This window comes from Varroa jacobsoni, unplaced genomic scaffold (genome assembly GCF_002532875.2).
Source record: "Varroa jacobsoni isolate VJ856 unplaced genomic scaffold, vjacob_1.0 scaffold_361, whole genome shotgun sequence".
NCBI classification, from domain to species: Eukaryota; Metazoa; Arthropoda; class Arachnida; order Mesostigmata; family Varroidae; genus Varroa; species Varroa jacobsoni.
In genome coordinates this window covers 1-19057 of record NW_019213263.1, presented here as the reverse complement: position 1 = coordinate 19057, position 19057 = coordinate 1, and the positions used below count along the sequence as shown (strand labels likewise).

The 19057-nt window shown below is 41.3% G+C and overlaps 1 protein-coding gene across 4 annotated transcripts in view; it reads left to right on the top strand.

The window, feature by feature from the left end:
* Positions 1-18948, top strand: part of Nrg (Neuroglian) — an 82729-nt gene extending 63781 nt beyond the window's left edge. For all 4 annotated transcript variants that reach the window (XM_086967998.1, XM_022831958.2, XM_086967999.1 and 1 more), the window contains 10 exons: positions 219-441; positions 5787-5905; positions 7747-8013; positions 9679-10442; positions 10732-11631; positions 11756-12370; positions 12709-12839; positions 14543-14705; positions 16900-17113; positions 17975-18948. In XM_086967998.1, the coding sequence (XP_086824124.1) occupies positions 219-441; positions 5787-5905; positions 7747-8013; positions 9679-10442; positions 10732-11631; positions 11756-12370; positions 12709-12839; positions 14543-14705; positions 16900-17113; positions 17975-18203 (3625 nt within the window). In that variant the 3' untranslated portion in view covers positions 18204-18948. The remainder of the gene's footprint in view (positions 1-218; positions 442-5786; positions 5906-7746; positions 8014-9678; positions 10443-10731; positions 11632-11755; positions 12371-12708; positions 12840-14542; positions 14706-16899; positions 17114-17974) is intronic.
* Positions 18949-19057: the final 109 nt, after the last annotated feature.

Here is a 19057-nt window from a genome sequence, read left to right as displayed (position 1 = left end):
TTTCACAACTATAAGTACGCAGCAAATACCGATGATAGGTCTTCAGTGTATAATAATACAACTTATATACCGTATGTATATATATATATATATATAATATAATATACGTACATATTTATATACCTACTTATATAGCTGTAGCAACAATTCCCAACAACAACAAAACCCAATCGTAATAGATACTAGACGGCTAATATTTCGTGGATTTTGTTTCACAGGTACGAGTGGATAAAAAATGGTCGGGTGTTTGATTATGTCTCTTACGATAAAAGAATTAGTAAACAGCCGAAAAGAGGCACGCTCATTTTCACTAAACCCGACGATGTTGATGAAGGGCTTTATCAGTGCAAAGCTACCAACCAGTATGGCACTTCAGTTTCCAATGCGGTTTTCCTCAGGAAGTCCGAACTCAGCAACTTCGCCGACGACAAAACACAGGAGGTAGGAACGAATTTTTAATTAAGAATTAATGCTACTATCGCGACGCGTACAGTCTAAGATGATGTGCACAAAAGCGTAGATAATAAATACGCATGGATCTGTTTATACATATCTTGCTTGAACTTTACGGACATTTGTTTTATCCTGTGTGATCATCATAGCCTTTTTTTAACGCGAAAAAATCTAGCTAGCTATCATTGCTATTATTCATAGATGACACACAACTGTTGGCCACTATGAAAGCGAACTTCAAAGGTTTGCGTCCTTCGGAAAATTCGACCTTGCCTGTTAGGTTGCTCAAAATGAACTAGAATAATGTATTTTGGTTAAACGTGCTGTGTGTGCCATAAAGCCCCTTATCGAGTCGCACTTCTTGGTTTGTTACCACGTACACGGTCGCCACATAGTGACTAAGAGAGACCCACCCGTTCTGTATGACGACCTATTGTTTCTTTTATTTATCTACAATCTAGAGAAAGTGGTGGGACGGAAATCTTTTTCGGACTGAAATTTGTTTTGGAACTTAGGGTTCAGGAACATATTCTGAAACCACCAATTTTTTTTTCTCTACCTCATATTGACGTAAAAGGATCATCCCTAACAGTTGACTGCATACGGAGCTGCCAACTAGTCATTGTTAGCCGCAGCAAACCGTTTTTGATTCGTATTTTTGGGCATGAAGTCGATTTCGTACAGGGCACAAATATACCCAGCTGCTGCTGAAGCAGCTTTTAAATTTGCTGAAAAGACAAATATAGTAGGCGTCGAAAATGCCCTCTTCTAATCAAAAACACCCATCTTTCGAGTCTGAATTACATTGAATTGAAAATAAAATACCGTTCAATAGCCAGCGAGATCAGAGCGAGTTTATAGAAAAGAGAGGTGTAGAGATGATGTAGATATTGAACTAACAATAGGGAGCCCGGGGAAAAGTAAACGTTTGAAGATAACTGCCATTATCTTTTCAACAGCCTAATATTCTCAATAAACATTTTTTTAGTGTTTCCTTCGGTGCGCTCCTTATTACGCCAATCAGGCGCTCGAGAAGTGTGTTTGCGGCGGTTCCTTCTTAACATGAAAACCTACCGAATTCTCGATACACTAGGTTTTTCCTGAGTAGGCTCACTTTTTAGCGTTCCTACACTACTCCGCGTGTGTTTCATTCTCATGATCCGAAAAACACAGACCACTTTTGTCAAGCATTAAACTATTGAAAGGCGAAAGTTAGCTCCTGTCGATTCTGCAGCGATCCTGTTATAAACGGAGGAGTCGTTCCAGGATTCCTCCACAAGGAAACAAGCGGACCCAGATTTTGTATGTTTGGTCCAGTTCTCTAATGTGTGGTAGGCCCATTAACTTCATGTCCCACAATTCGAACGGATAAGTTTTCTTGACTCTTTTAGGGGACTTTTCCGGTGCTGTTAGTAACCTGAGTCTGTGCGGGATGCTCGTGGTCCTTTCGCCATGATTTATATCGCACTCTATAACCTTACCTACGCAAAGAAGTGCATATCTAGACCCTTTTTTTTGCCGTGAACTTCTTATTGCTATCGTTGTTTATTAGGAATTGTTTCACAAGTATGCTACTGCTGGTCATCCACAATCCTACTCAAACACCACTGCTCCCTTTTACGAATCTGTGTTCACGAAAAGTAGCGGTACCGACAGGGATTCCCGACTCAAACGTTGTCCATTGTATGATGTGTCATTACCTCGAGAGACACCCGTTTCTGCAGCTATGCCGATGCCCATGTTACTTGCCTCGGTAGGGCCAATCTCTTGGAAAATTCGTTCTCAGATTTTCCAAGTGCATGTCATTTGTTATAAACCTGTATCTGTTGAGCTGATATCTTCCTTCATTTCTCAAAAATAGGCCTGTGCCAAAGTAATTCTGCCTCCATAGAACAATATAATTTTTCGAGATTCATGCAATATTTTAGGATATGTCGCAGCTTGTTACTGTTATAGCATGAACGAATAGGTTGTTAGAACAAAAAAGACTTTCAGCTGTGCTTGCAAGTTTCATTTTTTTTTTCTGTTAATGTTGAGGACGTGTGTACCGGTTTGTACTGTGTTCGTTATTTTTGTTGTTGGATTTCGTAGCCTAATAACTCAACTAGTACGCCGATACAATACCAGCTTTGCGTTTTAATCGCTGTGGTGTGCTCGTGGTGTTTCTGGCTTCCTATATAGCTAGCAAGATAACTGCTATTGCCGTATCTAGACTAAAGTTATTCAGTAGCTTTTGCCGTATTGCAAAGGAGAACGTAGTATTTTTCGATAGACGTCAACCGTACCCGACCGATTTGCGTTTTCAATAAGCGCTTTAGTTGGTTTTTTGTTTACTTACTTGTCAATTAAACCTAAATGCAGTTTATTAGCGAGCAGTAACTATTGATGACGATTTATTAGTACCCATTGTTGCAAACTTGTACGCGAGGCTTGATTAGATTTAAGTAAACTGTGCATATATCAGCTGCTTTAAATAGAGCACAATGATTCTATATGAACTTCTGTTAGGTTCTGAGGTGACCAAAGTATAGAGTCAAGCTTGTTTCTGATGGTGTCCGATAGCCTGTGAGTCTGCAGATAATTGAATGTATCTGTTGTACATTTACATTAAACATTGCTTGAAAAAGGAGATTAGTCGGACACGACTAACGTTTGGGAAAGGCACTCTGCATTATGGCGAGGACGACGGAAGTGTCGACATGACTATGACCATTACCTCGACAACGATAAAATAAAACTGGTTCAATTGTTTGGTTTAGCCGTCGAAACTTATGGGATCTGACAAGTTAAAGCCGAATGGTCGTGAACCGCGGGTTGCATGCGCCACTTGTCCTCCACGTATAAAGTACTTCATAAGTACTACTAAGTGTTACTTGGCTAGCATCGCGTCCTGAATGATTACGCTTTCCTATCTGTACACGGTCCTTTTTCATCATCTCTAAAATCGAACGGAACGCTCAGAAGTATTTCTGCCTCAGCGTCTTTGCGTCTAATGACTGTGTCGTGATTGGTCGATAGTTAGATGGTTTATTACGACGTCATAAACGATTACGTGCTGATCTTTACGTAGCTTGTCACTATTACAATGTCGATGCATTTCCTTCAAATGAACTCAGCCTATTTTCGTTATTTAATATCGTCACTGAACCTTATCTTGATATGACAGCGTCATTTAGTTCAATGTATAGTAGCATCGACGACTCTGAAGCTTCGTCACGAGCTTTTTCTAATTGAGGATGATCTGAAGTTCTTGACCGGTCTCATTAATCAGTATTTTGATGAGTGCTATAAAAAAAATTAGTTTGACTCGTTCTTCAGTTGATAGGGGCGAGAGAAGATACGGTTGGACAATGGCCAGGTACGCATCGCGAATGAAATGGGATGTTTACGTTTTTGTGTGTTATTCATTAGACAGAGAGACTACTGAATTCAAAAGTTTTTTTTCTTTGAAAATGTCTATGTGCGCACTTATCATATGTGTTTTGAATTGAAATGCTGAGATTGATTAACACAGGCCGAACTGTGTTGTCAAGGGAGGCCAGACCTAAAATTAACTCCAGCTGTTTTTTTATTGAGATTACATTTGATGAAACATAGAGAATGGTGCCACTACTGTTAATACTGATAATAGATAATCTAATACCAGCAGTGAACGCTCAACGACGCTTTTTTCCGTATTTATCTGATTATCGAATTATTCTATTTTTTTCCACTTCCTTCTGTGTTCAGTTGGTGCTTGTTGCTACACGTATGAGTATACATTCTTCACAATTAGCTAGTTATTGTAGGCTTATCAACATTGCAAACGGTTCAGTTGGTTAATCGAGAAGTATTTCCCGCCAACACCACCGAAGCAATCTAGTTTTTGATGAGCAGCTACTTTTCCCCATCGGACATTTGTGCCGACACATTGGTACATCCTTTGAAAATGGTTGTCCAGCAATTGCCTGTCGCCTCGATCCCGCAGATTGTGTACTCCACTTAATGTCAGTAAATGGACAAATCGAATGAGCGGACCGAGAAGCTTCTTTCGGGTTTATATTGTAGGTCTCGAGAAAGTCCACACTGGGCCCCTCGAAAAAAAAAAACCCGGTACGGCTTCTTTTATTTCTCTCCCCTAATTTACTATTAGCCTTCTATTAGTTTGCTCGTAATTGTCAATGGCACTTGACATCGTGCGATTGACAGCAAGCTGACGCAGACGACAACCAACGCGTTACTCAGTGATGCAGGTTTAGCCTGTTACCGCTGCTTGACCCAGATGAATATCTGGGTCGAGCAGCGGAGTGACTGCCAGGACGCTGTAGAGTGCAAGCTTTTTGTGTAATAATGAAACTCAAATTTTTAGCAACGTTATTCAGTTAGACTCTATCCGACACATTACGACAGACTGCGACCGTTGTCTCAGCCGCTGCAAATTTCGCGTTCAGTCTAAGGAAACGGACTAATGCAAAAAGTATGATTAGGTTTCTTCGTCTCATCCAGCATGGCTAAAAGGCCGTTCGATTTCAAATCTCACTATCATAACATGGTGCTTTTCTATGTGCTTTCACATAATTAGGCAGCCGCATCGGCAAAAGCATAATAATAATCATCATCCGATATCTTGAAGCGGATGAAGGCTTGCGTGTATAGTATGTCCGGACTTCTCTGAGATTCTTGCTGGATGGCATGGCTTGACGAAAATGAATTAAAGCAAAAAACATATCTAAGGAAAATCAGCCTGATGTTAAAAAGCTACAAAGACTTTTCCATAAACTATAATTGAAAATCGGGCGAAAATAAACTTTTTGGGTCCTCATCTCGATAAAGATTAAGAATCTATGAAAGATCCAAGCGTTGAAGTCCAGTTAGATTTTCAAAGAAAAGTAAATTCCTATTAGTTTTGTCTATGGCGTTTCAGCAGAGAAATGGCCAACAATTTATAGTAGAATCAGTGAGTCCACATTGCTTACATGCTCGGTTTGCCAAACGACCTAATTTTTGGCATCGAGTTTTAAAAGTAAGAACCTGTTCATCTTGAATAAGGTCAAATAAGGCGGTGATCACGTGAAGCCGAGTTGTTGTGAGCTCAACCATAGAATAGATGATGAGAGCTAACGCAAGGACGTTTCATAGAAGACATGCATTGTGAATGTGGGGAGCTTTGGGACGAAATGAGCAAGTATTTGCATTTAAGTGTTCAAGACATGAAAAATGTGTCCCTGCGTGGCTCTTTTTGTCACAACACAGATCCTATACAATAACCGTAAGAATTATTGGTTATTTCTTCTTCTTCCAAATGAAGTAAATGGGCTAAAATTATGCTTATGTCGGTTTTAATTCGATTGCAGATATTCGTAATGGAAGGAGAGCCGCTTTCGCTAGATTGTAAACCGCCACAGGGCTATCCTGCCCCTTCCGTCTTCTGGTTAATACAGTCGGGCAATGGAGCGTTGAGATCATTCAACAGGTAGGCCAAAAAACATGCATACCCCGTGTTGCTGGGAGGAGCTATCGGCCGTTCTAAGCAGTATCGCTTAACTCTAAGACAGTAACAGCAGACGTGGAACTCGAACCATTTTAGGTAGATCAAAAAAACAAATAACACTTACGATGACGAAGCATCTGTAAGCGCATTGTCAGAAACAGCTTACGATAAGAATAAAGACAGTAAACAACACACAATTGACAATAAGAAAAAAACTAGATCATATTGAATTGAAGATTTTGAAATCACTAATTCAACTGAACTATAACTGAAATCAATAATTTTTACATTTATATATAATATTATTATATATATTTGTATGTGTGCTAGCCATGCAACTAACGGGGAAAGGGCTAAGAGAAAAAGAAAACACACCGGTGGTAATTAACGACAAACAAACGCCTCATTGTAGCTCAGTGAATTGCATTGGAGCAACCTGAAGCTTCGTCGAAAATCAAGGAAAATTTACGCTACGACGAGACTGATTCAAGACGATAAGGGTAAAAGGACTACCTGATTCTACCATCAAAGTCAGGCAGGGAAACCGAACGGATAAAAATAACCGGAAGTCGCGGTAGTATACACGAGTTACGTGTACGTGCCAAATAGCAGCGCAAAAGATACGGCCACCTTTGCAGAAGAAGGCTGCGTAGCCTAAAAGCGTTATATTGTGATAGAAAATGTATTTATAAACAAAAATTAGACAAGTGCAATGTTGGTGCACCATTGCAGTGAGGAATTTTAAATAAACCGCCACGGCTGCGCGGAAGTTTTCCTTCGCTAAGCGTTTTCTATTTTTACCTTTGTTTAGTCTAGAGTTTGCGAAAGACAAAGCAGCCGTCTATTCAGTTGTCTATGCGAACGAGGACGCTTTAGAACCTTAGGCCACAACGGCTTGAAGGCCTTCGATCACCATACAGCCTACCCGCAATGGCAGTTTACCAACTGAAGCAAATTCAGTTCATTCCTTTCGTGTCTCCTATGGCTGAGGCGTCAATGGTAGTTTGCTTATCTTTCACACGTCGTTTACACGAAAAGGGGAAAAACGCGCATCTACAGACTTTTCATCACAGGCCGTATATTCTATGCTGGGTTAATGAAGCTGACTAGTTTAATTCTAAACCAAGAGTGAGCGTGCAGATAAAATTGTTTAATAGGATGCGTTTGAAAGCATCGTCTGTCATCGTAGCTTACTATTTCTTCTAATGTCATACATTTTTTAAATTTTACCAGTCACTCATTAGCATTAGTCTAGCTATCGAAGCAATACACGAACATAGTGACAAGCAGCTTTCATTGATGTAAGCAATGTCACTAATTACTGTTTATAGCTACAACAGATATTTACTAGTATTTAAGACATTTACATTATCTATGAACGCTTTTAGTATTTAATTAAAATAAATTTTCGAAGCTAATGGCCAGCAGTCATGTGGTTGGCCCATGTGGTTCAGCCTGGTGTATAGGTGCTCATATGGACCTAGTATGGAAAACTCTTTACTATATTTTTCCTATAAAAGATATTAAATACGTTTGCCTCGATTCGGCACAGAGGCATCATCTACCTTCATTTAATTAGGGTTTTCTATATTGTTTTATTTCAGCATGTTGAATTTTGAAAAAAAATTACAATATTATTTTATGCAGTCTATCTCTGGAACGTTTTCGTGTGTCTCGTATGGCGAATCTCAAACGAGATTTTTTTGGCCAAATAGTTTGTTTCTTTGATGTTTGAATATACATGGATAGTGCTATGAATATAGCATAATAAACAGCTAAAAAGCACTAATGTTTTGTGTGTATGCATGCGAATTCTGATACAGTTCCAGAATTACTGCAGATCCAGAGGGTAAGCTGCACTTTAGTCAGGTGCTCCGCTCGGACTCGCTGGACGACGCGGTGTACACTTGCTCCGCCACTTCGCACTTCCGCAGAGAATATAAGATTGGCAACAAGGTTGTGCTTAAAGTCGAGCCAAAGAGCTCGTCAGGCAAGACCGAGGTGCCACCTGTGCTTCAGTACACCTCAGGACCTCAGCAAGATCCTCTGCGAGGCAAAAGACACGAACTACATTGCATCTTCGGAGGAACGTAAGTTCGAAATAGCAGAATCAAACTGAATCGAAAGGAAGCTAGCGATTGGTCTTATAAGAGAAGTAACGTATAAAAGAACGTGACGTACCTATGATAACTACCTATTGAGGCAACCTATCGGCAAGAAAGACAGGCGTGATCGATAACTATGAAAAGAATTGCCATAGATATAGGTGTGAGAAAAACATATCTTTCTCTCAAAACGGCAACAGTTTTATTAAACAAGTGGCTTCACTGGTCATGAACTTCTGAATGTTGATTCAAACTTTTGCTTCCACAACGATCAAAACATTTTGTTAGCTAGATGATTTAGAAAAATTACATTGGGATATAAGGGTTACTTAGTTACTACAACTGTATTTAGTCCCGTTCTCAGTGGTTATATATACACGACCTAATTGGCTTTTCAAAAACATTGACCGTTTTAAGCCAAAACAAACATATTATAAATGAATATTAGCAAGCCAAATACGCGCCGTTTTGATCGACGACGTTCTACCATTTTTCCGGTAACACCGTAGTTTCATCACAATTAAACTTGTGGTCTAGAAGTGAAGAATTACGTTAGTGATTTTTGCGTTCCTACGTTGCAATTAAAACAGTTAAGGGAGTTCCATAGAGATCGAAACAGATGACAAATGAACGATACGTAATCCCGGCCGTAAGGCAGATGCACTGAAATTCTCCATTAGAATTCTCTCAACTTTTACCGGTTAACTTAAGCTGTGGTCCCAGTCAATTTTCTCAGTAGCTTAGTGTCATTTTATTAGTTGTTGATAATCCGGTAGGTCCGAAACAGTCGTTAGAAATTTGGCGGCAGCAACTTTCGAATCGAACATGGTTTCTCGTCAATCTTGTTTCATTTGCACATCGTCGTGTATGACCCAATTGTCATCGCTTGTAACACAGTCACGTTTTAAGGCTGGGTCTACACTGGAGTTTCACAGGTAGAAACACAGATCGAATAAACCATCTTGCGTCAATTTGTGCGGCATCCACACATCAAGCTTCTCGTATAACCAGCCTTCTTCAAATGGTTTGAAACGTTTTATATGACGTTGGCGATATTATGGCTGTACAATTTAATCGGCTTTTTTTTTGTAATTAATCAATTACAAAAAAAGCCGTTTCTTTTTGTCTAAGCCTAAAGTCCTAAATCTGGGCTGTTTCGCGCGGATGATTTTTGTGACTGTATCTAAACAAAACAGATATTCCAATAAAATGATCTGCAAAAAAACGAGTGTCATTCTTGACCGTCATGCTTCTTCAGCGTAATTATCGTTCACCATGGCTATATTTTCAGTTCAGGACCTAAACTCACTAGTCATTTAAGAAATACTCTTTTTTTAATTCTGTCTAATTTTGAAATACTTTAATAGCTTTGTCAACCAATATTGATAGGTGTTTCTTTGATATGATATATGACTTAAATATGCTACATACAACAGATTCCAGTGGAATGGCATTTTGACAGCGGCCTTACGATCTCAAAATACGAGGGCTAGAAACAAACAGCCAGGTGGGTGGGTGCAGAAAACGCGAAGAAAGAAGGCGTCACGGCAAACAGCCTGTCAAAGATTTCCTCAACTTGATTGCAATACCCATATGTGTATATACTTGACCCTATATTTGACAGTGCTATTTTTGCTCTGCTTCTTGCAGTCCTCTTCCTCAAGTTCGTTGGACGAAAAAGGGGACGTCAAGTTTAGACAATAGTAACCGCGTGGAGATTACTAACTATGGTAAAACACTCGTGATCAAGAATCCGGACTTCGAAGATGAAGGTGTCTACGAGTGCACGGCTAGTAACGGAGTGGGACCACCTAAATCACACTCCATGAATGTCAAAATTAAAGCTGCGCCATATTGGGTCAAAGCTCCTGAGAAGAAGGATGCCGCTGAAGAAGAGACGATTTCCTTTGAGTGTAACGCAACTGGCGTGCCCGAGCCCAAACTACAGTGGTTCATCAATGGTATGCCTATAGAAAAGGCACCGCCTAACCCACGCATGAAACTGCAGGGTAATTTCCTTACCATTGAGCAGCTTCAGAAAAAGGATACGGCCGTATTTCAGTGTAACGCTTCCAACCCACTTGGCTACGCATTCAAAGATTTTTACCTTAACGTGTTGGCGTTACCGCCGAATATAATTGAAGCGCCAGAACAGGTCACCCAAGCTGTGGTATCCTCCACAGCAATCCTAAAGTGTCGCGTATTTGGGGCACCAAAGCCTACCGTGAAATGGATTAAAACGAATTCCAATTCGCCCGTCGGAGGCCGGGAGCTGACCGGAGGGCGCTACAAGGTCCTCGATTCTGGAGATCTTCAGATCACCGAGGTGCTTGTAACTGATAATGGGGAGTACATTTGTAAAGCTAACAACAAATTCGGAGAAACAAGCGCGTCTGGGACCTTAGATGTGAAAGGTAATTTGGGGAACACTTTTAAGACAAGTATTTCTCATTTGATCTCGGTTACTATAGATTAGAACTAAGCAGAAATGTCAACAGAAAACAAAGTCAATGATTTATACATGTATCGTGCATATAACTTACAGATTTTAGAGCGCTGTGACATTTTTCTCTTTGTTGAGCATAAACAATGTTAGGTACGACACCATTGCGTCGCGCCAACTACCGACGCCACGTAGTGCCAGAATCAAACATAAAAAACGTTCGGTTTGAAATAATTTTCCTCTTTTCGAATTTGTTTCAGCAAAAACCATTATTACTCAGCCACCCGAAAACTACGAGGTAGCAGCTGACAAGAGCGCAGTATTTCGCTGTAATGCCCAAGCTGATAATACTCTGGATTTGAAAATCAATTGGTTATTCAACGATGAACTAATAGATTTCGAGCGCGATCCTCGAATGATTCAAGCTAGTGATAACTCCCTTACGATCACGCGGACTATCGAACTCGACTCAGGCGTATACACGTGTGTTGCGAAGACCGAACTGGACAAGGATACAGCAGCGGCCACGCTCACCGTCCAAGACGTGCCCAACTCGCCGTCCATTGTCAAGGTCAGCTGTGAACAGTACACCGCCTTGGTTGAGTGGAAACCCAACGGAGATCGGCGGGCACCCATCCTATCATATACGATTCAATACAATACAAGCTTCTCGCCCGACACCTGGGAAGACGCGTTTGCCAATATTCCAGCTCCGGATACACGCTTCAAGGTTTCAATGTCTCCTTGGGCCAACTATACGTTTCGTGTGATCGCACGCAACAAAATCGGTCCTTCAGCACCATCTGAGACGTCCATGAAATGTACAACATCCGAGTCTATTCCACACAAGAACCCTGACAAAGTTGTAGGTCGCGGCACTCAAAAGGATAACCTCGTTATTTCATGGACGCCAATGCCACGGATCGAGCACAATGCCCCGGGCTTCTTTTACCGAGTCAAATACAAGCGCAAGGATATCGAAAACACAGCAGAAGAAACATCCTGGATTACCGAGGATATCCATGACTGGAGGCAAGGAAATATCGTAAAGTACGGCATGCCTGTATTTAAGCCCTACCGAATCAAAGTGGAAGCGCACAACCGAAAAGGTGCAGCTCACACTCATGCCGTGGAAGTGATCGGGTATTCCGGAGAAGACAGTGAGTATCTACCCCCTTTTATTTGTTTACGTACTAACCAACCATGAGATACATGTAATGTAAGTGTTACTCATCTGCGAGTACTGTATCATTCGATAATGGTCGGATTTCATTAACTTTCCAGAACCGAGTGAAGTGCCTCAGGAATTCCGTCTCATACGGGTAGAGGACGCTAAATCAGCGGAATTTCGGTGGCGGCCAGTGTCTCCGGATTCCGTAAATGGCCATTTCAAGGGATACAAGATTCAAACGTGGACGAACGAAGAGGGCAAGGACAAGATGCGGGAACTCGTCGTACCATCTAACCAGACATATGCGCTTGCCAGAATATTCAAGCCTAACACTAAAAACTACGTACAGGTACGAGTGTTCAATGAACAGCATGAAAGTGATGAAAGCGAAACAATCAGTTTTGAAACACCAGAGGGAGTCCCAGGTCCAGTCGCATCGTTCGACGGCTTTCCCATGGGATCCAGCGGTATTTATCTTATGTGGCGAAAACCACTGGAGCCTAACGGCAGATTGACTGGCTACCATATAAGTTACGAAGAAGTTCGTGGCACGACACTCGGCGCCGCGGTTGAGCGATCGCCAATTAACGATCCGCTCGAGACCCGCGCCAAACTAGCCAACCTACGACCTAACACTAAGTATAGGATCACAATCAAGGCCGCCACGCAGAAAGGCAAGGGGGAGCCTTACTTCATAGAAGTAAGCACCGCTGATGATAATTTCGCAGGTGGGTTCTTGTTTCTACCTATCGACGATGATGTATTTTAGCTTCTTCTAGGTTCGTAGGATGATGGCGTAGTGGGTAGCGTGTTTACCTGCTAAATGTGATGTGGTGATCTGGGTTCGAATACGGGCGTGGTGGACACCTTTTATTTTGTGCCGGGGGCAAGCCGTCTGATAAAAGGCATAACGGCAGTACCAGACGTAAAACATTTAAGGTTCCTAAGTTATTGTATACCTGTTTCGAATATGCTGCGTGCTGCGAATTTATTACAATGGCACGTAAGTGTAGATAATGAGCCTGATCAGAAGCGAATTTATTTGGGTTTTCCTTTAACCATCTAGCAAAGCCCGACGTCCCCGACTTCATCTGGTCTCTGCAGCCCGAAAAGGACGGGCTTGCTTCTGTGCGAGTGACGTGGCTCCCCAACACAAATCGGCCTGGATCCGCCTTTCAAGTGCACTATCGATTAAAGGTAAGTAATTATTTAATATCAAATATTTATTTACATAAGTAAATTTTGTTTAAGCGACAGTCGTACTGGGACGAAATACAGGCTTGTTTCTACGAACACTACTACTCTGATTATCCGAAGGGTTTTCGTCACTTGGAGATACTTTCCATATCTCTAGATAAAGTTTGAATAGCGTATTACCGATAATACCGTATTACCACATAGCACCGTAGTGCTGCTTGCACTACGGTGTGTGGCATAACTTCGCTTTGTTCTCAGTTAGTTTCATATTGAATCAGGCAGACAATAATATGATATAGTTCTGAAACTACAGTTCAGTGGAACAAAAGAAAGGTTAAGTTCTTTTTCTATTGAACGTTGAAAATGTGTTTTTCCTGAAAGTGTGAAAATAAGAAAAAATTAAATCGTTGTTATGGACTAACTTCATGCGAAACTGTGTCACTGTCGCAATCGCAATGGATTTATGTCTGCCTAGTCTGTAAAATCAGTATTTCCGGTTAAGGACGGGCTTTGGGCAGTTTGGCTTTTATTTTATCCAAGCTTTTAGATTACGTAGGATAGGCCGTGTCTGAGAAAAAATACGGCTTCAATGCTTAATTTTTACAATTGCGTCCGTTAATAGATACCTTATCGTCGATTTTTGTTATTTCATTAACCTCTTAATCGGTCAAAGTTGACACTTCTGTGGTTGTCTTGATTCTTAAACGCGATGTTTAGTATCAGACGAAGAGTCGTTCTATAACAGATAACACAACTCCTCTAAACCTAGACTGGACTAGTACCACTTAACAGCAGACCGATGCTCATTAACATCGGAATAGCTGTGAGTTAACAAAACTATCCCCATAGAAGTTCTCGGAATATGAGTAACAACTTGGTCAAATCGTCTCGAAACAATTTAAACGATGATACCGATATTCCGACCGCCGAAAAGCTTTTTTGACCTAGCTGATGGAGTTCTTGTTTTTGATATGTTGTCCCCCCCCCCCCCTCCCCGGGCTGTTATGGATACCGCGACCAATAAAGAGAAGGATCAGTAATATACGTAAATTGACAAGTGCACATAACAGGCCGTACAACAGGATATATGTCTGAATGAATTTACAACCGGCCTTACTTACTGTAATATTCTGCAGTACACATCCTTATGCAAAAAAATACATCAAATTTTTCCTTGGCCGCTTCCTAGCCTGCAGTGGCCAATAGCTTTCCAACTGTGGAGCCTTATGGGTACTGCTACCGAAAGGCACAAGGTATGCGCTTGGCTTCGTAGTCGCGCAAATAAATGCATTCCTGATCACGGCTGTCCTGAATTAAAATACGTTGCGACAAAATATCCGACGCTCTGGAGTATAAAATATCGGCTTTTACGAATGCGACCTGGGAGCACTACTGCTTATTGAACCGTGATTATTGCTATCTGTAAATGTCGCACTCTTTCGGACACGAATATATCGTATATGTGACTAACATGTTCATTGTCTATAATTAACATTTGTAATTAATCCTGACAGTTTTTTAAACGGATCGTTATTAGGTGACTAAAATTTTTACGTGCAAAAATGGGATAGAGTTCTGACTCGATAGAGGTCTGGCATGATGTAAAGCTAAATCGATTACAATATAAGTTTATGCATACATGTCAATGATTTTACAGCAAATTAGAACCGCTTGTAACTATTTCTCGTCTTGAATTATTACAGGGCAGCAGCGATCCTTGGGAGCAGACGCAAAAGAACTTCGAAGACGACACACAGATCGTCAAGGGCCTCCATCCTGGTCGATATTACGAGATGCGGGTAGTGTCACTAGATGGCGATTACAAAACTTACTCAAAAATCGAGGAGGTTATTACTAGCGATGTCGGTGAGTTTTTTCAGTCACGCTACGTGCATATTATATAATTAAATAAAGTAATAAACCGGAATAGAACTTTAAGCACGATTTTCAGCAGCTTCGGGTCAGGGCTAGAACCATAGGACATTTGACGTTGAAGTGGTTTCTCTCCTTCAAGTTTTTCTTATGACTTATTTATACTTATAATAAGACTAGTGCGTTTAGATAATGCGTGACGAATATTGAGGATGGTTGGAAACCGCTTCCGTCGTTCTTAGTTTAACTCATTAAGATTTACGCAAATACTGCAAATTAAAATTAAGGGTTGTAGGACACAACACGGACAGTTAGTTTATTCTGTTAACGGCAATTGTCTCTGATGAAACCGGGCGCTGCGCGTTCGGTTTGACGTTGGCGTTTGCTGACGGTCCATCGGTCTGAATCTACGCTAGCGGAATCGCCTCCTCACCCGTTGCTTCCTGACCATGTCCCGGTCGTCTTTAAAGGCAAAATGATTCGAAAACTGTGATATAGACTGTGGTAGGCTGCTTTGTTCCGGTCGGATAGTACTAGGATCCGATAGCAGCTGGCTGACTTATTTATCCACGCAGGCACCTTCTCCTCTTTCTTCTTTCGCTGGTTGCAAGCACCGATCAACCACTAACGACGATGGAAACTAGAACTGGAGATCGTCCGCGCTGAGTCAGTCATGCCCTGAAGGGGGACAGACGGCAAGAAACACTAGAGCTTTGTTGTCATCCCAGCATATTGGAAATACATTGGCACCATGCGTAGTTAGTAGGCTATTGTAGCCGATATTGTTCTCTTTTCCGCCCATATTGAAGACAGCCACGGCAGCCGTCACCGCCATTGCGCTATTCAAGACTCCTACCTCAACGGCATTTTTAGAGAACCGAGAACAAGTCGGCGGGCTCTATCTCTTAACAAACCGACAGCGATGCGTCTTTCACGTGGTCTTTCACATAGCCTGATTTAGAGGCAACAAAAGATCAAAGATAGCAAACGAACATCTATCTAGCCCCCTACTAACCCTGATCAGACACACGGACCACTGAAGCAAAAGTGTCTCTGTATGTCGTTTTTTCGAAATCGTTCTCTTATATATTTATTCTAAATGTTGCTGTTGCCGGCGATAAAGACGTGTTAACTGACGAAAAGAATAACGAGTAGATAATTTTGTATGGCGCTGTGCCAAATACTGCAGCGTAATCGTGCGCCTTTGTTGAACAAGTGACGGACGCCCAATTCTCGACATGTGCGGAGACGGAATAGCTCATCATGATGGCTGTGTGTGGTGTCGAAAGGGTCGAATTTGTTTGGATTTACCATGGAGTATGTGATGCATTAACCTATGCTCTAACCCGTGTTTACCAACGACAACATGCGTTGCTGCTAATTTGGTGTTTCTATAGAAAAGATGGTCTCAAAAGATTACCACCAATCGTATGCAGACATAGAACATATATTATCTGTTGAAGAATACTGCTGAAATCAGATTTGAATAACGTACTAATGTTTTGTTAGCGTGCGCGCATCAGCATCACTACGTTCTAGTGTTCTCCACTTACGTGTCACACTATCTGACGCCTTGTCACGTTTCAAATGCTGCTTTGTGAACTCAGGCTTATTTATTAATGTGCAGGCAAATGACTCAGATCATCGGAAAACATCAAAATATGATAAATTGACATACTCTTTAGTTTTATAAAATACAGTTGTTTTCGATCAAACTATCAAATAGATAATAATAGTAAGGCTTAACGGGCCCTATATACAGTTGGAGTAATAACGGGCTTCTTAACGTAGAATTCGGAGAACTCATACTGTCACGGAAACAGGAAGTACGAAAGTAGAAATTAGTGATAAAGTAGTCTACGTAGAAACATTTGCTACCTATGTTACAATAGCTGTGTAACTTTTAGAACTCAATTTAGAAGGTATGTTCACAACAAATGTATGAATAGTAATGTTATTATTATAGTTAAATGCATATATCATATATTTTAAAATAAGATATATTCAAGTGGCTTTTAGAAATTTGTCAACGAACGGGCTAAAACGTCCAAAGTGCACGAATGCTAACAAACGTAGGACAAAGGATAATCTATGTTCTCACTTTGTTAGGTTAAGAATTGATTATAAATTACTGACCGTTTGTGCTGTACTGTTGTGTTTCACTGATTTCCGTTGCTCCTGCTGGTAGCCATTCATCCTGGATCTCAGGACGATGTGGCCAACGCTTCGTGGTTTATCGGAATGATGTGCGCCATCGCTCTGTTGCTCTTGTTGCTTATGATCGTTTGTTTAGTTAAACGAAATCGTGGCGGCAAGTACTCCGTCCACGAGAAGGAGCTTACCCGGGGTCGTGACCTCGACGGCTTCCCCGAGGAGGGAGGTTTCAACGAGTATTCTAAACCGTAAGTGACTCCTCTTCGCCCGTTACCTAACCGATTACTCGTATTCCCTCACTTCATTATTAAATGTGTCTTAAATCACACTCGCCTCGTCCTATCTGCCGAAGATTTCATTGTGGCATTAGCCCCGTATGGTGTTTTATTAGAGTACGTGAAACTTTCGCTGACGCTAGTATTTCGGTACTTTACGCGCGTTTATTGCCCGCTTTACTTTGTGATCAGAGAACAACTGGAAGCGTATTACGCAGCTTCGGAACCAGCGAGCTTTTCAGGCTACGTATCGTCTCTATGCCTGCTTTTCTTTTGTATTACAACGTTGAATTTACATATAAAATTAAAGATCCTCTTTGATCACTACTGTTCACTCTGTAAAAAATTGTCGCTCAGCCGTACCGGCGTACTGCATCACACGTTCTGACAATATTGCTTTTTGTGCCTATTTGTGACAAAAAATCAGTGAAGCGTCTACAATCGAGAATTCTTTTTCCCTCAAAAATGTAGGAATACTAGCAGATCCGACTATTCCGGCATCCGCATGTATTATCAGCCAGTAGCTGTTACTTTCGATTGACATCCAATTTATTTAACTGCTATTGCAAATCCCTTCACTCGGGCCATTTGAATAAACATGTATCGCTACTTCGCAGCAACTTAAATTAAACTCACCGTTCCCAATTCAGTTTTCTTAGCTGGAATAGGCGACGCATTCTAAGCTGTTCTCAATATACGGGTCAAGCGTCCTTATGATGGTTGTGTTTTCCTCGTAGTTATTAACTTCTTATTGCACCTACCGCTATAATGACTATGATATTAACAATAATAGTAATATGATCATAATCTGGATGGTGGTCCTGATCATTTCAGAGTGGGCCCTTGTAGGGCAGGCTCCCGGACGTCGCTACAGTCGAGCCGCGGTGGTGGTTCTGAAAGCGACTCATTGGCTGAGTACGGAGACGGTGAAGCTGGGGAGTTTGGTGAAGATGGTTCTTTCATAGGCCAGTACGGTGTTAAGAAGGGCCGCAAATTCACGAAGGCCCAGCTGCCGCCCGCGCATGATCCTAACGCGCCTTCAGCGCTCGCCACCTTTGTTTAAGATGGTTGACTATGAACGCCGGCGAGTCGAACTACCAGTGCATGGGAGGAAAAGACGTGCGGCCTTACAACCACATGATTGCCGATGATCCGATCCTCGCCCAAACTGCTTGAATGTAATAAGTAAGACATCAAAACAAGTAACGATGTATCGCAAGTCCGGATTTCGATAAGCAACTAGATATTAACCCCATCTCACCTAACGCATGACCAATCCATGCTTATCGCATAGTTCTATTATAAATTGATATGGTGAAATGTGAAGATAGCAACAACAGCGACTGTACGACAGCTACAAGAGGGAGCGCAAGAAAACATTATGAAGCAGCAGAAGAAGAAAGTCCGAACGAATGAATGAATGAAATAATTGAAAAATGAAGAGGCTTTAGGTGCTTTGATGAGGAACGTGAGCTATCACTACTCAAGTGAAACAGACATAACATGGGCTGCAGGAAGAAAACCACAGCGTAATCGATGGACAGTGATGGAGGCAAATTTAGGAACAGTTATGTAGACAACGATGAAAACACGGACCGAACCTGAAAATGAATGGATTCCCTCACTGCCACAACCCGTGTTGAGACGGAAGATGACGGAATAGTCCTGATGATGTCTACAAACGACCGTAACAATGACGAAACACAGATATAATATAATAATAATTACTATAACTATTTTTATCACTATTGCATAATGAGAAGATCGGATTTGGGTGAACCGACGCAGAACGAAGAAAGAAACGAAAACTGAATGGAAGAGAGAAGCTGTTTAAGGTTTGAGATATTCTATATAATTGCCGGTATTGTGTGTACTGTTTAAAAATCCGGCCGCACTTGAAGTCGACTATTTAATAAT